This window comes from Hyperoodon ampullatus, assembly GCF_949752795.1.
Source record: "Hyperoodon ampullatus genome assembly, chromosome: 11".
NCBI classification, from domain to species: Eukaryota; Metazoa; Chordata; class Mammalia; order Artiodactyla; family Ziphiidae; genus Hyperoodon; species Hyperoodon ampullatus.
The window spans coordinates 95,339,628-95,359,015 of record NC_136924.1 but is presented as its reverse complement, the minus strand read 5'-3'; the positions used below and the strand labels follow the sequence as shown (position 1 = coordinate 95,359,015).

The 19,388-nt window shown below is 42.6% G+C and overlaps 1 protein-coding gene across 1 annotated transcript in view; it reads left to right on the top strand.

Annotated features, from left to right (window-relative positions):
- A2ML1 (alpha-2-macroglobulin like 1) overlaps positions 1 to 19,388 on the top strand; it is a 42,501-nt gene that overhangs the window by 8,007 nt on the left and 15,106 nt on the right. The window contains exons 5-24 of the mRNA XM_079714499.1: positions 1,430 to 1,450; positions 2,171 to 2,330; positions 2,962 to 3,046; positions 3,539 to 3,665; positions 4,150 to 4,264; positions 4,599 to 4,708; positions 5,711 to 5,878; positions 7,382 to 7,609; positions 10,001 to 10,061; positions 10,309 to 10,454; positions 10,915 to 11,064; positions 11,653 to 11,847; positions 13,126 to 13,210; positions 13,859 to 13,970; positions 14,586 to 14,814; positions 14,982 to 15,108; positions 16,253 to 16,374; positions 16,941 to 16,992; positions 17,355 to 17,438; positions 19,067 to 19,243. Coding sequence (XP_079570625.1) covers positions 1,430 to 1,450; positions 2,171 to 2,330; positions 2,962 to 3,046; positions 3,539 to 3,665; positions 4,150 to 4,264; positions 4,599 to 4,708; positions 5,711 to 5,878; positions 7,382 to 7,609; positions 10,001 to 10,061; positions 10,309 to 10,454; positions 10,915 to 11,064; positions 11,653 to 11,847; positions 13,126 to 13,210; positions 13,859 to 13,970; positions 14,586 to 14,814; positions 14,982 to 15,108; positions 16,253 to 16,374; positions 16,941 to 16,992; positions 17,355 to 17,438; positions 19,067 to 19,243 — 2,554 coding nt within the window. The remainder of the gene's footprint in view (positions 1 to 1,429; positions 1,451 to 2,170; positions 2,331 to 2,961; positions 3,047 to 3,538; positions 3,666 to 4,149; positions 4,265 to 4,598; positions 4,709 to 5,710; positions 5,879 to 7,381; positions 7,610 to 10,000; positions 10,062 to 10,308; positions 10,455 to 10,914; positions 11,065 to 11,652; positions 11,848 to 13,125; positions 13,211 to 13,858; positions 13,971 to 14,585; positions 14,815 to 14,981; positions 15,109 to 16,252; positions 16,375 to 16,940; positions 16,993 to 17,354; positions 17,439 to 19,066; positions 19,244 to 19,388) is intronic.

The window sequence follows — 19,388 nt, the reverse complement described above, 5'->3', positions numbered from 1 at the left end:
TGTTCTATATTATATTATATATATAAATATATCTATGTATATGTTCATATTTATGTGAACATATATATATTCATTTGGTCTAATAAGTCATTTAAAGCCAGTGTTTCCCTACTGAGTTTCTTTCCGGATGACCTGTCCATTGATGTACATGGGGTGTTAAAGTCCCCTACTATTATTGTGTTACTGTCAATTCCTCCCTTTATGTCTGTTAATATTTGCTTTATTTATTTAGGTGCCTGCATCTTTTAAAAGTGTATCTTAAATAATCATCATATTATTATAACACCTTAGAAAATTAACAATAATTATTTAATATCATTTAATGTTCGGTTCTAATTTTTCCAAAAACTGAGTTTTTTTTTCCAAACTATGATCTGATCAAATTCATGCATTACATTTGATTGTTACATTTTAAAAATTTCTCTTAATCTAAACAAATCCCCCTTATTTTCTTATTAGATTGACTATTTTTTTTGAGAGAGAGAGTGAGAGAGAGATCAGGCTAGATGACTTATAGAATGTCCACATTCTGGAATATGATATTGACTTTTGAGGAAGCCTAGTTGTCTTATGGAATATTTGATATTCTTGATTTGCCTGATTATTTCCTTACTTTGTAATATAACTTGCTCCTTTATCTTCTGGAAGTAGCTCTGAAGTCTTAATTAGGTTTAAGCTAAACTTTCGGTAAAAATACTTGGTGAAAGAAAAATAGGTAATGCTGTGAACCTCAAATACATCTCTGGAGGCACATAATGTCAGGTTGTCCCGTTATTAGTGATGGTGAGTTTGATTACTTAGTTAAGGTGATGACAGTCTAATTTCTCCAATGATAAGGTGTGTCCTTTTTTTGAAATTAGCAAGTAATTTTGGGGTGACACTTTGACAACTAACACAATGACTCATTCTCCAATTAAACTTAGTGGTTTTAATATCCATTTGCTTGAGGAAATGGTACATGATCCTTTGATGGAGCTCTTTTAAACATTTTTTTTAAAGAAATTATTTTGCAATGCTTGAAAGGTTCCTGCCCACTGGCATTCAGAAAGTGGTGGAGGAGGCCAGGAGAACATCAGCTACCAAGAAGAGGTTTAAACATGGTGGAGCCTCCAGATACTAATATTTTCTCTTAGGGCATGTTGTGGAAGAGCTCAGTCACAGAGCACTGACCGATGCTGAGGGTCTGAAGTTCCATTTCTTCAAATTTTTTGGAGACTGGCAATCCCTTTAGGAAAGCTCTTCTTTCTCCTTCCCCAGCCAATAAGCCTTTGCCCCACTGTTACTCTTACCAGGGCACAAAAGAGACATTTAGAAAGGAAGGAGTGGGCAACAGAGAAAGAGAGAGGCCTTCGTGAACTTTTTGCTTTCAGCAAGCCTATCCTTATTGGTAGTTCTTCTTTAACCCATATTATCTGGTTTTCCTTTTCAGTACTCCATTGTGGAACTGCAAGTAAGTAGAAGTTTCTTTTTCTTTTCTGTCATTTGTGGAGAAGGTGGTTGGTGCTAAAGCTTGAAGTCAGCAACGACTCTGAGATCTTGGCCCAGAGCCTGAGACTCTGCACCAGCACAAAGTACCTGCAATCCCACCTAAGCTGTGCCTGTTCTCTAGCCTCTGCCTACCCTGCCCCTCTCAGTGTTAAACCTCTGTACATAAGGACACCAACCTCTATAGTGATGAACCTTCCTACTCTGATGCCTGTACCTTCTCTGCACTGTATCAATCCAACGAGGGTTTGTTCTGTACTCTTAGTCTTTGGGTTGGCTACTATCACAGACACTCAACCATTGAACATGACAAGAATACCTGTGAGAAGTATTAAGAAGGCGAAATTCCTCACAGCTTCCCCTCCATTTTTCTGTCAAATTACCTATCATTCAGGTATCTTACAATCCGTCCCCTCAGCATTGCCCCACTTAAGGGACCAAGAATAATCACTCTTTGTAAAGGGCACCCTAAAGCCCACTTTCTGAAACATGATAACATTTTAAAGGACTCAGTCTGATTGTTTGAATCCACAAGGGCCCTTTTCTTCCTGGACACAGACCATGGGGGTCACAAGCAATGAGTGGGATTCTTTAGGTTCTTTTTGCTTCTTTACCTGCTTTCTGCAGTGCAGGGTGGGAATCAAAGAGGCAGGCACGTCATGGGATTTCTTTTTAATGGACACAGGATCCAAACAACAATAGGATTGCACAGTGGCTGAACGTGGTGCCCGAGGAAGGCATTGTAGACCTGTCCTTCCAACTGGCACCAGAGGCGACGCTGGGCACCTACGCTTTGGCTGTGGCAGACGGCAAGACCTTTGGCACCTTCAATGTGGAAGAATATGGTAGGTGGGAGAATTAGTAGGTCAAAGTGTTGGACATAATCTTGTGTCAAAATCAGCAAAGGTCAAGTAAAATCTACATGGAACTAGGTCCAAGATGGTGGAAGATTTGACTTCCAGTGGAACTTGAGCCTCATTATATGCTCATTGTAATACATTAGCATAAGCTAAGTGGCACACCCACCAGAGCCATGACAGTTCCCAGGCCGACCATCAAAGATCAAAAAGTGGACAGTGGCCCAATTACTGGAAATCTCTGCCCCGTCCCCAAAATAGTTGGAATAATCCTCCCACTCATTAGCCTTTGAAATTACCCAGCCCATAAAAACTAACTGCCCCATGTTCTTGGGCCTCTCGCCTTCTGAAATGGCCCACACTCTATCTGTGGAGTGCGTTTCTCTCTAAATAAATCCACTTCTTACCTAAAAACAAAAAAAACCCAGAGGTATTATTTATTCCTTTTAGTGCTAAACCGGCTAATAACTTCAGGAGCATTTTACCTTAATAATGCACTGTTAATTTAATTAGCTAATTAATTATCACTGCTTTATACCCCTCTACTTTAAACTACCTCTTTTTAACCACTACCTGTATGGTAAAACCTTCTTTGTCTTCGTTTTCCATCTCTCTCCAGTGCTGCCTAAGTTTAAGTTGGAAGTGGTGGAACCCAAACAGTTATCAACGGTACAAGACTCTTTCTTAGTGAAAATTTGCTGCAGGTAAGAATAAAGCTCTGGATCCAGTGAGGATTAAAGCTATATTGAGAGATGTTGTGAGGGAGTGTTATGGAAAGAGGGATTGTGGAGGTAGTAGCTAAACCTTGGGATGCTTTATGTAGTCCAGAGTCACGAGGTCTGCAAGAACACATGTTCTAATTGTGCTTCTGTCCTTACTTTCCACTGCTCTCTCAGCCAGCATTATTGATTTAGTGTCTCCTGTGTACAGAGCACAATATTGAATCCCATGGGGAAATAGGAGTAAGGAAAAAGAAAGACACTGTTGTTGTCCTTTGGATGGTATTTATGTGAAATGGCAATACTCTAAGGCTTTGAGCAAAGCAGGGATGTGAATGAGAGCTGGAGAAGGCTAGGACTGTCAGAGTACTTCCAGAGGTGGGAATGTGAGAGAGAAGGAAAAGTGGTGTTTGGGGAAGGAGGGTTGGATCGTAAGTAGAATTGCCCAACTCTGACTCTCATGCTTTTCTGGGTTAGGTACACTTATGGAAAGCCCGTGGTAGGGACAGTGCATGTATCAGTGTGTCAAAAGGTATATACTTACCGGCTTCCAGAGCCAGAAGGGGAACACCTATCTGACAGATGCAAGAATATCTCTGGAAAGGTGAGTAAATGGGATGTAGAAAAGGAACCTTAATTCCTATGTCCTAAAGAGTAAGTAAGTAAGCACCAATACAGAAAAGTGGTTAAAAACAAACAAACAAAAACCCAAAGTAGAAAGCATTTCACGTGGTTATTATCCCAGTTCCAAAGAACAAGGCAGTCTTTTTTATCCCCACAAAAGATAAAGCCTTTTAGAATCTGCCTTGGAATCAAGAAATTAACCTAAACCCTTGGGAAATAAAATTTTCCTGTTCTGAAGTGGGTTCTTTTCTCCTCCTATCTTGGAACTTCCAAGTTGCTTTATGATTATATATGTGTGGGTGTATACTTCATGTTATGGGATGGGGTTTCTATCTTAAAAATGGAGAAGTGAAAGTATAGAGATGAGAAATTATTTTCTTCTACAGGACATCATGACATGGAAGTAAAGATTAGGTTATTCATCCTCTCTCTCCCTCTCTCTCTCTCTCTGATTGTGTCACTAGACTGACAAAGCAGGATGCATCTCATCTTCTGTGGCCATGTCTATCTTCAACCTCACTGGGCGTTCTTACAGTGACGAAATCAGTATCGTGGCTACTATGGTGGAGGAAGGGACAGGTAAGTGAGATACTCCTTGGTTCATTAAGAAAAGAGAAAGGAAAAGAGCTGTCCCAGAGACAGACCTACTCAGAGGACTCAAGACCCACCCTCATCGCTGTTTGGAAGGAACTCTGTTCCTAGTTCACAGTCAAAGGGAAATGCCAGATTCCTTCTGCCATCCACTCCCTGTTTCTCCAAAAGTTAGGGGAGGAGGAGTTGGTTTGGATCTTTGGCCAGAAATATATTCAGCTTCCTACTTCCAGTGGCACCATCCTTTCAGGGATTTTATGTTAAACATGAAGGTGAGGATATCAGGTTTTTAGATAATCATACATCTGGTTTCCCTCTGCAGGAGTGGAGGCCAATACCACTCGGTATATCTACATTTCTCCACAAGAGGGATCAATGACCTTTGAAGACACCAATTATTATTATTACCCTAATTTCCCCTTCAGTGGAAAGGTATGTTAAAACTTGTCTCTGAACAGACAAAAAAATGCTTAACCATCCACTGTCACCTCCTTCCTGTACACATATAATAATAGCTAACTTAGCATTGTTTGAAGTACTTTATGTGTATTCACTTCTTTAATCTTTACAACAATCCTGAGTTGGGCACTATTATTGGCCCCACTTTACAGATAAGGAGGCTGAGGCACAGAGAGGTGAAGTGATTTTCCCAGGGTCATAAGCTCATAAGTGTTAACTGTGATCAAAGCCAGGCAGCCTGCCTCTCGACTATGTGCTTAACTCCTTGCACTGTGTGTCCTTAATCTCATATGACATGTGCCTTGTATATTAATGTGACTTCAGTGCCGTTCCTAATGCCAGGGGTTCACATTCTCATGTTTAAATCTTTGAATTTTAGAGCTGCAAGTTATCTGGAGAGATCATCTAGTCTGAGCTTCTGCATCTAGGCAAGGTTAATATCAAGCTTCCTGTGACAGAGAGCCATTTATAGCTCCTTAAGCATTGTTTTTAGAGATTTAAAAATTGGTAGTGTTTTCTTGCTGATTCCTAGCAATCTACCCCTCTCTCTAGCTTAGTTTTCTTCACTTCCCAAACAACTGCTGAACATAAGAATGTTGTACATATTTAGATCCATTTATTCCTTAGTCATCTTTTCTCTAGACCAAGAGTAGATCCGGACTTTCTTAGAGCCTAAGGATTATGCAATTTAGGAGTGGAAGGGGTCTCTCTGTAGGAAAATGAAAGCAAAAATGTACAGAGCCTTGGCAGGGGTGTATGCAAATGAAGGGCCCTGACGCTTCATAACCCATGTGGCAAATCTACTTCTGCTCCAGGCCAAGCTACTTCTGTGTGTTTCTCAGTTCTTCATGGATCCTACTTTCCAACCCCTGAATCACATTTACCTTTCTCTGGACTCTTTCCTGAAATGTATTCTTACAGTTTCAAACTTACACTAAACCTGACTCTAATGCCTTAATGACCTTCACCCCTCAGATAAGAGCTAGGGACCATGATGACTCCCCCCTCAAGCGTCATTCAGTGTTTCTGTTGATTCACGGCGAAAAAGGAACCATGAAGCAGACCCTAACTACTGACAACGAAGGTCTTGCTCCCTTCAAGCTGGACACGGTTAATTGGGACAGTAAAGGCATTTCTCTGGAGGTAAGCACTGGGAGGTCCAGCTTTCCAGGAAGGAAGGCCTCCCTGAAGGAAAACGTCAAAATTTTCCTTTTTCGCCCACTACACCACCACCCACCACCCCTGGGGAATTCCATCTCCCCCATTCACCAGTCCTGCCCTTCAGCTGACAAAAAGTTTTTCTTAGATCCCATTTTTAATACCAATCAAATAAATGACCTTCAGATAAAAATTGCCATTTCTACTAATTCATTTTATAACTTAACTCCATCTCTATCTGATCCTTTATTTGAAATCAGATTAGGGAGGAAAAAGTGGTTCAGAGTCATCTTCTTCCTCCTATTCCCCTTTTCCCTCTTTCGGTTACTCATTAAAATAACAAAGAAGAGAATTCTAGGTTTTGCATAACTTATAGGGAAGGTTACTTGTAGCAGTTATCAATTGCCACACACTACTGCTTAGCAGACAACTACAGAACTTTAGTGTACACAACAGGAAGTGTTTATTGCTCCTGTAGCTGGGTAGACAGAAGAGCAGCTCTACCCATCTTGGTGGACTTCCTTACGTCTGTGGGTCAGCTGACTGGAGGCTGGCGCTCCACACGTCTTATGATCCACCGAGCTACAGGTATATTCCCATGGCAGTGAAGAGATGCAAGAGCAAAAGCAGACGTGCAAGGGCTTCTCTAAGCCTCTACTTATCTTGCATATGCTAACACCCATTCCCAAAAACAAGTCATATGGTAGGTCCACAGTCAGACTAAAAGGGCACACTTGGTAAAGTGGACTTCCCTGGTGGTGCAGCGGTTCAGACTCTGTGCTCCCAACGCAGGGAGCCTGGGTTCGACCCCTGGTCATGGAACTAGATCCCACATGCACGCTTCAACTAAGAGTTCAAATGCCACAACTAAGGAGCCCACCAGCCGCAACTAAGGAGAACGCGTGCCTCAACTAAAGGATCTGGCAAGCCGCAACTAAGGAGCCTGCTTGCCCCAACTAAGACCTGGTGCAACCAAATAAAATAAATAAAATTAAGAAAAAAAAACTATAAAAAAGGATGTTGCTATGGGGAGGGATGAAGAATTGAAGCCTTTAATGCATTCATCCAGCTACACTACTCAAGCAAATACATGTTATTTCTGCTGTGGCTAATTTATGTATTTCTGTACTCTAGGCATCATTCAATCACTCCACTTAGAAATGATTATTATCCTCTATACCTAGTTTTCTTACCTCTGAGATATATCCTTTAATTTCTTAGTCATAGTTATCTCTTCACTGCTTCAGTCTGTGAAGGTATATCATCCACAATTTCCTACTTATTTTACTCCCCTTTGTACCAACATGCTGCTGCATATAACCACTATTATGGACTCCTGAAATATTCTTGGTTGAACCTCTAGTGAAATATCTACATGCCACTCTTAGGCAGTACAGATTTGAGAGTCATAACAAGTCCATGGGGTCAATACGGTTGGGGTACATGAATTTTAAGGCCTTTTTTTCTCTCTCTCTCTCTCTTTCTCAGGGGAGGTTCCAATTGGAAGAAATGCCATATGATCCAGAAAGAGTGCCTCGTTACCACAACAATGCCTACATGTACCTGGAGCCCTTCTACAACACAACTCACAGCTTCCTTGCCCTCCAGGGGCCAAATGGCATCTTGGAATGTGGCCGGCCCCATGAAGTGCTGGTGGATTATTACATCGATCCAGCTGACGTGGAACCTGACCGGGAAGTCATCTTCACCTACTATGTGAGACTGGGAAATGGGGATGGGTGAGAGTGTGTTGGGAAGGAAAGGGAATAAAGACAGTGAGCTAGACGGGGTGAACAGACAGTCTGGATAGAGATATAATGCAAGCCACGTAGATAATTTCTAAATTTTTAGAAGCCACATTAAAAAAATTAAAAGAAAAGAGGAAACTAACTTTTAAAATATATTTTGTCTAACCTAGTATATCCAACATATGATCATTTCCACATGATGTCAACATAAAAAATTATTAATAGATATTTTACATTCTGTGTTTCAGCTGCATTGCAAATCTTTGAAACTCAAAGTATGTATTTTATACTTAAAGGAGTTTGGACTAGTTACATTTCACAGGCTCCAGTAGTCACATGTGGCCAGTGGCCACTGTGTTTATATAGGTATAAAAGATGGGGGGAAATGGGGAATAAAGAAATTTTGAACAGGAGTCCAGGGAAGTTGTGTAGGGAAATAAAACTAGGAATAAATGAGACAACGTTGCTGACCAGGGCTGAAAGGGAGCTGGGTGGGTGGGTAGGAGGGAGGATGAGGAGGGGATGGCAACTCAGAATAAATTTCATTGGTCAGTATTTTTAAATAGATGACATAAGGTTAAAAATTAACATTGAGGGCTTCCCTGTGGCGTAGTGGTTGAGAGTCCGCCTGCCGATGCAGGGGACACGGGTTCGTGCCCTGGTCCAGGAAGATCCCACATGCTGCGGAGCGGCTGGGCCCATGAGTCATGGCCGCTGAGCCTGCGGGTCCGGAGCCTGTGCTCCGCAACGGTAGAGGCCACAACAGTGAGAGGCCCGCGTACCACAAAAAAAAAAAAAAAAAAGAAAATTAACATTGATAGCAGCTCTGCTGGGGAAATAAAGTCACAACTTGTAGACTGAAAGAAATATAAAGGCTAGCAGTTTTACTGGTCATCTTGATGATCGTGAGGAACTTAGACTCATGTGAACCTTGGGTTTGATGGTCTAGAGTCTCTTTATTCCCTTATCATCTCCTTAAAGTCTCTGAGAGAATTTCTCCCCCTGAATCATTCCAGTGTCTTCATCAAGTTAAAACAATCATCCTAAATAACAGAATGAGGAGAGGTAGGTGGGAAATAATAAGGCAGAGTGATAATACATGTACTGTCTTCGGGACAGAAGTGTGGCGAGGCCTAGGAGAAAAGTGGAGTTGGGGCTGATCAGTGTGGAAGATAGTCTGAGAAACTGGCCATAGAGCCCTTGACTGGAGCCTGAGATGCCTGCCTGCTTAGAAGGCATCTCAGTGAATTCAGTTTCAAGGGAGAGTGAAGAGGAAGGGAGAGTTAAAAAGAGATTTCTCCTCCAGAGAGTCAAATGTCAGAAGGACTCAAGACAATTTCAAGGTATACTCATTTCCACTGAATTTTTAAAAAATTTTTTTTATTGATGTATAGTTGATTTACAGTGTTGTGTTAGTTTCAGGTGTACAGCAAAGTGATTCAGTTATATATATATATATATATATATAATTTATATATATATATTTAATTTGTATATATATAAATTCTTTTTCAGATTCTTTTCCCTTATAGGTTATTACAAAATATTTATAGTTCTCTGTGCTATGCAATATGTCCTTGTTGGTTATTTATTTTATATATAGTAGTGTGTATATGTTAGTCCCAAACTCCTAATTTATCCCCAACCCCTTTACCCTCCACCGAATTTTCAATTGAGTGATAATTTTTAAAAGGTTGTAAGAAACAGAAACAGACTCACAGATATAGAGATCAGACTTGTGGTTGCCAAGGGGAGGGGGGAGGGAGATGGATGGACTGGGAGTTTGGGGTTCGTAGATGCTAACTATAACATTTAGAATGGATAAACAACAAGGTCCTACTGTAGAGCACAGGGAACTATATCTAATCTCCTGCGATGAACCATAATGGAAAAGAATATAAAAAAAGAATGTCTGTATAACTGAGTCACTTTGCTGCACAGCAGAGATTGGCATGTCATAGTAAATCAACTACACTTCAATAAAAAAAATTTTTTTTAAATAAAAGGTTGTAAGGATGGATTTTAGTAGACTTTATGTTACAAGGATTATAAAAGAATAAAACTTAGAGATCTTCAAGAAAAGGTGTCAGCTATCTATTCTCTCTGGCTCCGTGGCAGTGGTGGCCTTTGTCTCCTCCCACCCACCCCATGGTTCTCACAGACCTCCAACTGGAGGAAGAGTCATCAGGGCTCTTGGTACCATCCAACATTTGACAAGCTGAAGAACGCTCCATGAAGTACTGACCTGGGCTCCAGAACTACGAAAGGAGCCTCTCCTTATGGAGAGATGCAGGGATTGGGCCAAGGCTAAACTCCTCTAACTTCTATGTTGTTGATGACTTCTTTTTCTCTTCCTTAGTTAATAGGGAAAGGGAATTTGCAGATGGAGTGGCAGAAACGCGTGACGTCTAAGAGAAAAGGTGAGTGTTCATGCATCTCTTGGAATACTTAAACTTTAAATTTCCAAGAAATAGTTCTTATACTAGAAGCAAGAGTAAGAGCAATGAGAACAGACCATAACAGTAACCACAGAAGAATAGGATAGTGTGAAGCAACCTGCACCACGAGACCTGCAGCTGGCTCAGGAAGAAATGCAAACACAGGGTTGGATGTCATTGGTAGGTGAGTGTGTACTCCCATTCCTGAATATCCCCTCTTCTCTTTCAGGACTAAAAGGTTCCTTCTCTCTCTCATTGACCTTCAACTCCAGACTAGCCCCTAATCCTTCCCTGGTGATGTATGCCATTTTTCCCGGTGGAGGTGTTATAGCAGACAAACTTCAGTTCTCAGTGGAGATGTGCTTTGACAATCAGGTAAAATGGCAGTTGAAGAGGGTGAAGGAAATGTCTGGACGTAGAGAGAGAGCCTGTGTATGCTGGGGTTGGAGATAAGGCAGGGGCGGGGAAAGAAGGAGTTAATATTGAAGCTGGATATCATGTTCTCTATCTTTCGCACGGTCTGTTGAACTCTCCCGCTCTCCCACTTCTTTTAAAAGGTCATGCTGGGAAGTCATATGTTCTGTATAGCTATTCCACAAATTCTCTTTCTTTCTACTTTCTGTCTTTGAAACTTTCTACATTATTCTACCGTGCTGCTTAGTTTTTCCAATTGTATTACAAGACACTGTTTCTAAAGGGCAGTACTTTACAAAGAAAAATCAGTATAAAAATGAAGGAGTGAGCTGGGGACCATACTTAGGGCATGTGGGTGATGCCTGTTTCTCCTCCTCTCCAGGCTGACCTGAGCCCCACATTATCCTTTTCTCTTCCCCAGGTTTCCCTTGGCTTCTCACCTTCCCAGCAGCTTCCAGGAGCAGATGTGGACCTGCAGCTCCAGGCAGCTCCCCAGTCCCTGTGTGCGATCCGGGCCGTGGATGAGAGTGTCTTGCTGCTTAGACCAGAGAGTGAGCTGAGCAACCGCTCCGTGAGTGGTCTGCTGACGTGGTGGCAAGAGGGAGTCAACAGAGAAGACAGGCTGACCGCATCAGAATTAAGAGAATTAAGAGATGGATTCCAGGCAGTGGGAAAGAGAGTCACAGGGAAATATTGCATCTCCACAAGGTGGTAGCAAAGCTGGTGTGGAAATGAATGTAGAAATGACGATATGGGGACTTCCCTGGCAGTCCAGTGTGCTTTCACTGCCGTGGGCCCAGGTTCAATCCCTGGTCAGGGAACTAAGATCCCGCAAGCCATGCGGCATGGCCAAAGGAAAAAAAAAAAAAAAAAAAAGAAAGAAATGATGATATGAGAAGGACACGGTTAATACGGTCACAGCGATCAGTATCAGGAAAGATGAAATAGGAGATAAGGGTGACAGATTATGAAAAAAGATGAACTAGAGGAAGGGGTTATGATGGAAGAAATTGTGGAATAATGAAGAGAAATAATACAAGAGCAGTAAACTGTGCCACCAGAATGAGAATCTGAGAGAAGTTTCTCAAGTGATTTCACTATGTCAATATTTTACTTTCTTAAGAAAAAAAATTTTATTTCCTTTTCTGTCTTTTCTCAGGTCTATGGAATGTTCCCATTCTGGTACGGTAACTACCCCTATCAAGTGGATGAATATGATGAGTGTCCAGGGCCTCGCCCATGGGAGTTTTCCCAGCCCCGCATTGATGCAGTGCCTGAGGAGCGTTGGGGCAGGCTTTCTTACATGTGGAGGCCTTGGTACTATGAAGGCGTAGCTCTTTTCCATTTTTTCAAGGTAAATGTTCTTACCCATTTTGTTCTCGTAGAAACAATTGTGGTGGGAGGGGCAAAGGAAAACCCACATCTAATAAAACGGGCAGAGTCATATGGGCACTGGCAGGGGCAAAATCTTGAAAGAAACTCCTGATGGGTAAGGCAGCCTCACTTGGTCCTCATGCTTGTAGAAGTCACCTACTGTCTGAGGCTATACACTAGTCCTCTCTCTGGGGTCTCCAAACATTGAATTCCATGGGATCAGCCAAGAAGGAAAATGAAGAAAGGTAGACCAGAAGTCTCTATTATGAAAGCTACTGCACCTATTTTATCCACAGAAGTTTGGGATGCTTTGGCCCACATCTGACCAGGAGGTCTCCGAGGTCAGGTAGTGGGTCTTGTTCATCTTTGTATTCTCTATAATGCCTGATCCTTCATAATGCTCAATATATTTTTGTTGAATTGATTGAGCTGATACGGTCTCTGCCCTTAGAAATTTCAGTCCAAGTCAAATAATAAGGATACAGTTACTACTATTTGGAAGAAGTATTAAACATATTGAACGATGAAATAAGTGGAATACTACTATTCAGCCAAAAAAAGAATGAAATCTTGCCATTTGCAACAACCTGGATGGACCTTGAGGGCATTATGCTAAGTGAAATAAGTCAGACAGAGAAAGACAAATATCGATTGATCTCACTTATATGTGGAATCTAACAACAACAACAACAACAGCAACGAAACAAGCTCATAGATACAGAGAGTGGATTGGTAGTTGCTAGAGGTGGGAGGTGGAGGGGGTAAAATGGGCGAAGGTAGTCAAAAGGTACAAACTTCCAGTTATAAAATACGTAAGTCTTGGGAATGTAATGTACAGCATAGTGACTATAGTTAGTGATACTGTATAGCATATTTGAAAGTTGCTAGAGAATAGATCTTAAAAGTCCTCATCACAAGAAAAAAATTTTTTGTAATTATATATGGTAATGGATGTTAACTAGACTTGTTGTGGTGATCATTTTGCAAAAATGTATGTATATGTGTGTATATACATATGCAAAATACATCTATCTCTCTCTATATATAAACACAATGAAATAAGTTTAATTGAAAAGCTTTCACACTAGGTGGAATAGAAGTGAACCAATCTTGGTGGCTGAGTATTTGTCTCACAATTAATAGGCAAAGAATGTGTTGGTTTAACCCTTTGAGGGTGAAATTTCGAGGCAGTAGCCCCTGTAGTAAGGGAGAGGACCCCCTTAATTCTTTATTCTCTGGTCCCTTTGGTGCCTATCAGGAAGTGGGCCTGAAAATACTGTCCAACGCCAGAATCAAGAAGCCAGTAGATTGCAGTCGCCGAACTTCAGGAGACAACGCTGCAGGTAAGCTGCCTCTGTGGCTTGCAGATTCACTGAGATATTTAGCATCATGGAACTCTGAAAGCTCCCTCTTTGCCTCCTATTCTTGCACTGAGCCAGTAGCCAGAATGATAATGGATTGTGGGTTATAGATGAAGGCAGTTTCCCTAGGATCTCATTCTCTCTCTGTCTCTGGGGAGGGCTTTTGAAGCCTGAAGCCCTTATCTACTCATTTCCTGGCCAGACGTCCGTGTCTATCATTTCCCCTGGTAGCCTCATGACCAGTCAGTTCCTCAGTGGTCCTTCCTCCTCATCTCTCTCTCTCTCTTTTTTTTAAACTAATTAATTTATTTATCTTTTTATTTTTGGCTGCGTTGGGTCTTCATTGCTGCTCATGGGCTTTCTCTATTTGCGGCAAGCGGGGGCTACTCTTCATGGAGGTGGCTTCTCTTGTTGCGGAGCATGGGCTCTAGGCGTGCGGGCTTCATTAGTTGTGGCATGAGGGCTCAGTAGTTGTGGCTCTCGGGCTCTAGAGCGCAGGCTCACTAGTTGTCCTCATCTCAGACTGGATGTTCTCTGCTTCCCTCTGAATTTCTTGCTGGTTTTCTCTCCACCTCAGTTTATCACATGACATAAGTCTTCTGCTTTTTCCCTTGTTCTTGGTCTCCTTAGAAACCAGTGAACTTCGTCCAGGGACTTTCAGGATACCATCAGTTCAGTCAGAGGATTCTCAGGTTCGCCAGTACTTCCCGGAGACTTGGCTCTGGGATCTGTTTCCTGTTGGGTAAGTGATGCCTAAAAGGTATAACAAAATTATATATACAGTGTAGATTCAGCGGAGAACTGACTCAGATAATTTCTAATGAACCTAAGTCTCAAGCCAAGAAGGTTTAATGGGGATATGAGAACATGTTTCTTTCCCTGAATTCTTAAACAGTTATATACAATCACTCAAAACAAATTTACACGTCTTCACATTTGCACAGTGCAGACAGTGCATTCTCACTGCAGGGCCACACAAACGGAAAGGCACATTTGATATTAGTTTGGTTATTGCCCACTGCTTACCACCTCATTTTGACAAACCCTAAGAAGGCATATTCTCACCGATTCAGAGGGCACTGGGCTCTCTTACAGATATGTTTGCACACAGATGCTCACCCACACGTGCTCCCCCTCCTCACATCCTCAGACAACCCCCCTTCTCCCATACTTGTACATCCTCTCTTGAAGATTCACACTCTGAGATTCATGTGGGCCACCATTTCGGTTGCCTTTTTGCTTTTTCCCCCACACACAACAGCAACGAAATATTCACTTCTGCAGACAAATTTGTAGCTTAATTCCCAAATGCCTTTCTCCTGCTGTCTGCTTCACCTGGGTTCTTGTATTCTCACAGTAACTCAGGGAAGATGTCTGTCCCCGTCACAGTTCCTGATACCATCACCACATGGAAGGCCATGACTTTCTGCACTTCCCAGTCCAGAGGCTTTGGTCTTTCACCCACTGTTGGACTGACTGCCTTCAAGCCATTCTTTGTTGATCTGACTCTCCCTTACTCGGTAGTTCGCGGAGAATCCTTTCGTCTTACTGCCACCATCTTCAATTATCTGAAGGAGTGCATCAGGGTAAGAGCTGGGGATGCAAGAAGCAGGTGTCATTCCCTAAACTGGAAGCATACCAATTTTCCCTGAGAAAGAAATGAGATGTCGGTGTCTCTGCGCCCATATTTTCCTAAACCTCTGTGTATTGTCTCCTTTACTCCGACCCTTTATCACTCAAATATCTTCTTCAGGTTCAGACTAACCTGACTAAATCAGAGGAGTACCAGGTGGAACCAGGGACAGACTCTCAGGCCTCCAGCTGTCTCTGTGCTGATGAATCAAAATCCTATCACTGGAATATCACAGCTGTCAAACTGGGTAAGAGAAGGAAGTGGCAGATGGGCAAGGAAAGCACAGAGACTGAGAACTCTACCCTTTCCTCTACTGTATTTGCTTTGTTTTCTCTTTCCTCTTCTTTGTATTTGCCTCTATTTTTCTCCCTCCCAAGTCTATGTTATAAAAAAATAAGCGAATATTCTTTGGTAGATGACCAAAACATTATCCACACTGGACTATTTTGAGAGTGAAAGAGGGAGATTTTAATATTTACGCCAGGACAAGAGATATGTAACTAGTCAAATACTTACTATGGGCCAGGCACTGTCCTAACTGTTGTACATGAATTAACTCATTTAATCATCAAAATAATCCTATGAGATGTCATTTGCTCTTGGATTAAGTCCTTGCAACTCAAAGTACAGTCTTTGGGTGTATTAGTTATCTACTGCTGCTTAACAAATTACCCTAAAATTTAGCAGCTTAAAAGAACAAACATTTATTATCACACAGTTTCTGTGGGTCAGTAATTTGTGCAGTTTAGCTGGGTGCCTCTTGCCCAAGGTCTCTCATGAAGTTCAGCCAGGGCTGTGTTCTCATCCAAAGACTTGCCCAGGAGAGAACCCACGTCCAAGCTCCTTCCAAAGCCTTTGATCCTCATGGGCTGTTAGACTGAAGGCTGCAGTTCTTGGCCTCAAGTGTTGGCTAGTGGCCTCCTTCAGTTTCCCATCACATGAATCTCCCCACTGGGCTGCCTCATGACACGACAGCTGGCTTCCTCCAGAGGTCATGGCTTGAGAGGAAGAGTGCACCTGAGACAGAAGCTGCAGTCTTTTTTATAACATAAGCTCAGCCGTGACATCTCATTGCTTCTGCCCTATCCTCTCCATTAGAAGCGAATCACAAAATCCAGGCCACAGACAAGGAGAGGGGATTACACAACAGTGTAAATATCAGGAGGCAGGGATCACTGGGGTCCCTTAGAGGCCACCTACCGCAGAATGTGGGCCCCACCCTAGATCTACGGAAATAGAGTTTGTATTGTAACAGACAAGAGCCGCAGGTGATTTGTATGCCGTTAGGTTTTGCCGTTAAGTTTAAGAAGCACTAGTCTAGAGGGGAAGAGACCTCATTGGTACCTCTGCCAATAGGGCTGATGTCTCCCTTTTGCCCTCTTTCTTCTCAGGTCATGTAAACTTCACCATCAGCACTAATATTCTGGACAGGAATGAACTCTGTGGGGACCAGAAGGGGTTTGTTCCAGAAAAGGGCCAGAGTGACACACTCATCAAACCAGTTCTGGTCAAGGTGAGTTTTCTGCAGGCCTAGCTTCAGAGGTAGAGGCAGCAACCAAGCCAGGGATGTCCAGTGTGTGTCTAACCATGTCAATTAGTCTCTTGAAGCAGTCTTACTCCAACTCCAATCAGGCAGCTCATCTTTATCCTTCCCTGACCCCCTTCTGCCCTTAACTACTTGCATAACCCATACTGATGGTCTATGGAAGTACCATACAGTACCTGTTACTTTGTAGACACTCAATGAATGTTAGCTTCTCTTAAGAAAATCCCTAATGTCATCATTCGCTGCTTCCTGTCATCATGAACCCCATTGTCAATCCTGTCTCTTAGAAGTTTCCTAAATTTATCCTTAGCTCTAGCCCAGAAAGAATTTTACTGAGAGGCCCCTCCCTGGTTTGAAATGGAGTCCTTCCGAATGTCAAAGAGAAGCTCTGTTCTCTCCAGTTCTGAGTGAAGCCCTGGAGCACAGGCAGGGCCTCTTCTCCCCATTTCCCTTCCCCTTCCTATTCCTTCAGTGCCACCTGCCCTGATACTCATCTATGTTTTTTCACCCATCCTTGTCTCTCTCCATGGCAGCCGGAAGGAGTCCCTGTGGAGAAGACACACAGCTCGCTGTTGTGCGCCAAAGGTGGGTGAACACAGAGAGGGGTTGGTGTGAGAATTCCCTTAGCAACAGGAGATCTTCTTAGGCAAAAGGAGGAATATACAGGACAAGAAGAAATAGGAGAGTCTAGGGGTGCCATTCCCAATGGGGCCAAGTAACTGAAAGGCAGGATGAAGAAGAGAAAATGTACAGCACAATTATGTCTCTCACTGGAATTTATTTTCAGCAAAGACCACTGTGAATAGGGTAAAAAAATCTACCTCCAACCTACGGAAAGCACTGGGTACAGAAAACCCTGGATTATGGCAAGTTTCTCTGTGGTTTGGGCGTGAGAACCCCCACTATTTACACCTTTTATTGTTTTACCTTTTCTCTGCCCCTCATAGGAAAAGTGGCTTCAGAATCCATCTCCCTGGAGGTCCCTGTGGATGTTGTTCCTGATTCAGCCAAGGCTTATATTACTGTTCTGGGTAAGCAACCAGAGATTCTTGGCTCAAAAAGGAAAAATGGGGCCAGAGGCTGCCAAGGTGTGGCATGGGTTGAGGCCTATGGCCCTACCTGGAGGAAGGTATGGTAGATTAGAAGTGATGAAGGAAGAAGAACTTATTTTACAAAGTGGGCAAATACAGCCTGTGCAGTGCAGATGGGATTAAACAGACGTATACTCTGGTTAAAAACAGAAAAGAGTCTGGGCAGGAGGAAGTTAAAAGTCGTTGAAGCTTGATATGTATTTAGGTTTAGGTCTATAAATTGGGTGGAGGGGAGATGAAATGTTTGCAGGAACCATTTAAAAATGAGGACTTTATATATTTGAATACAGTTTTGGGAAGATTCAACCATATTTACATAGGACATGCCACTTCTTTAGGCAAGGAGAGGGAGCAAATAGAAAAACATGAGCTTGAAAGTTGTATCAAACTGGCTTAGGATCCCAGTTCAGCCATTTAATAGCCATGTGACCTTGGATAAGTTAATGAACAATTTCGGGGCTGCCCTGGTGGCGTAGTGGTTGAGAGTCCGCCTGCCAATGCAGGGGACATGGGTTCGTGCCCCGGTCCGGGAAGATCCCACATGCTGTGGAGTGGCTGGGCCCGTGAGCCATGGCCGCTGAGCCTGCGCGTCCGGAGCCTGTGCTCCGCAACAGGAGAGGCCACAACAGTGAGAGGCCCGCATACCGCAAAAACAAACAAACAAACAAACAAACAAAAACAATTTCGATCCCTCTTTTCCCTTCTGTAAGCCAGTGATAATAACCTACCTTTCAGGATTGCTGTAAAGATTAAATATAATAAATTTCCCAGCACAATATCTAGCACATAGTAGAAGGCCTATACATGTTAGGTTCTTTCTGTACTCTAACCCCCTACCCAGATCCCTTCCAGGTTAAAGTGTCTCCGTTTTGGCTGTATTTGATTCATACCTCTGGTACAGCACTCACCTCACTGTATTATAGCTCACTGTCTCTGTCTGTCTTCCACACTGCTTTGAGCGATCCTTGAGGACAAGGGCCATGTCTTTTTCATGTTTGTTCTTAGTACAGTTCCTACAGTTGACTTTCAGTACATATTTGCACATTTGAATTGAACTCAATGACTAAAATGCAGATGTTCAAGAGTCACAAGCTTACTGGCTTGTGACGTATATGGAGTGGTCAAGAGACATAACGAGGAAAAGCGTATCAGGAGTGTGTGTGTGTTTGGGAGAGACTTGGTGGTTTGGAGGGTGATGTATTTATATGCAGTGGAGGCACTTAGAGATTGAGACTAAGCATTGCAGGTTTTGTTACAAACCTCATCAGCTTCTTAAAAGCCATGAACGCCCTCAGGTGGCCTACATACCTCTCTGTGTACTCCAGCACCTTGTACATACCCGATGTTATATATGTTATACTTGCTTATAATAAATTAGCATTGCAATGTATTGTAATTGTTTGCCCCCCTGACTATGGGCTCTTCGAGGTGGAGACTGTTGCCCCCAAGGTCACAGAATAGGGACTCACTAAATGATAGTGAATACGTGTTTGTTAAATGTATGATAATAACTCATAAGGGTTCCTTCTTCTGCCACCACCTTCCTTTCCTCTCCTTTTGGATCCCAGGGGACATCATGGGCACAGCCCTGAAGAACCTAGACAGTCTGGTGCAGATGCCAAGGGGCTGTGGGGAGCAGAACATGATCTTGTTCGCTCCCATCATTTACGTCTTGCAGTACCTGGACAAGACAGGGATGCTGACTAAGGAAATCAAGTCTCAAGCAATGGATTTCCTGAGGCTAGGTGAGTTGGTTCACTCTTTCTTCTTGGACACCTTGTCTAGCGCCTATGATTGGTGATAAGACTCAGGGAAGTTCAGCCCCTGAAGTGTCCCTCATCCTTGAAAGCCATGGGGGTGTTTTTTGAAGTTATCACTGTCATCTAAAAC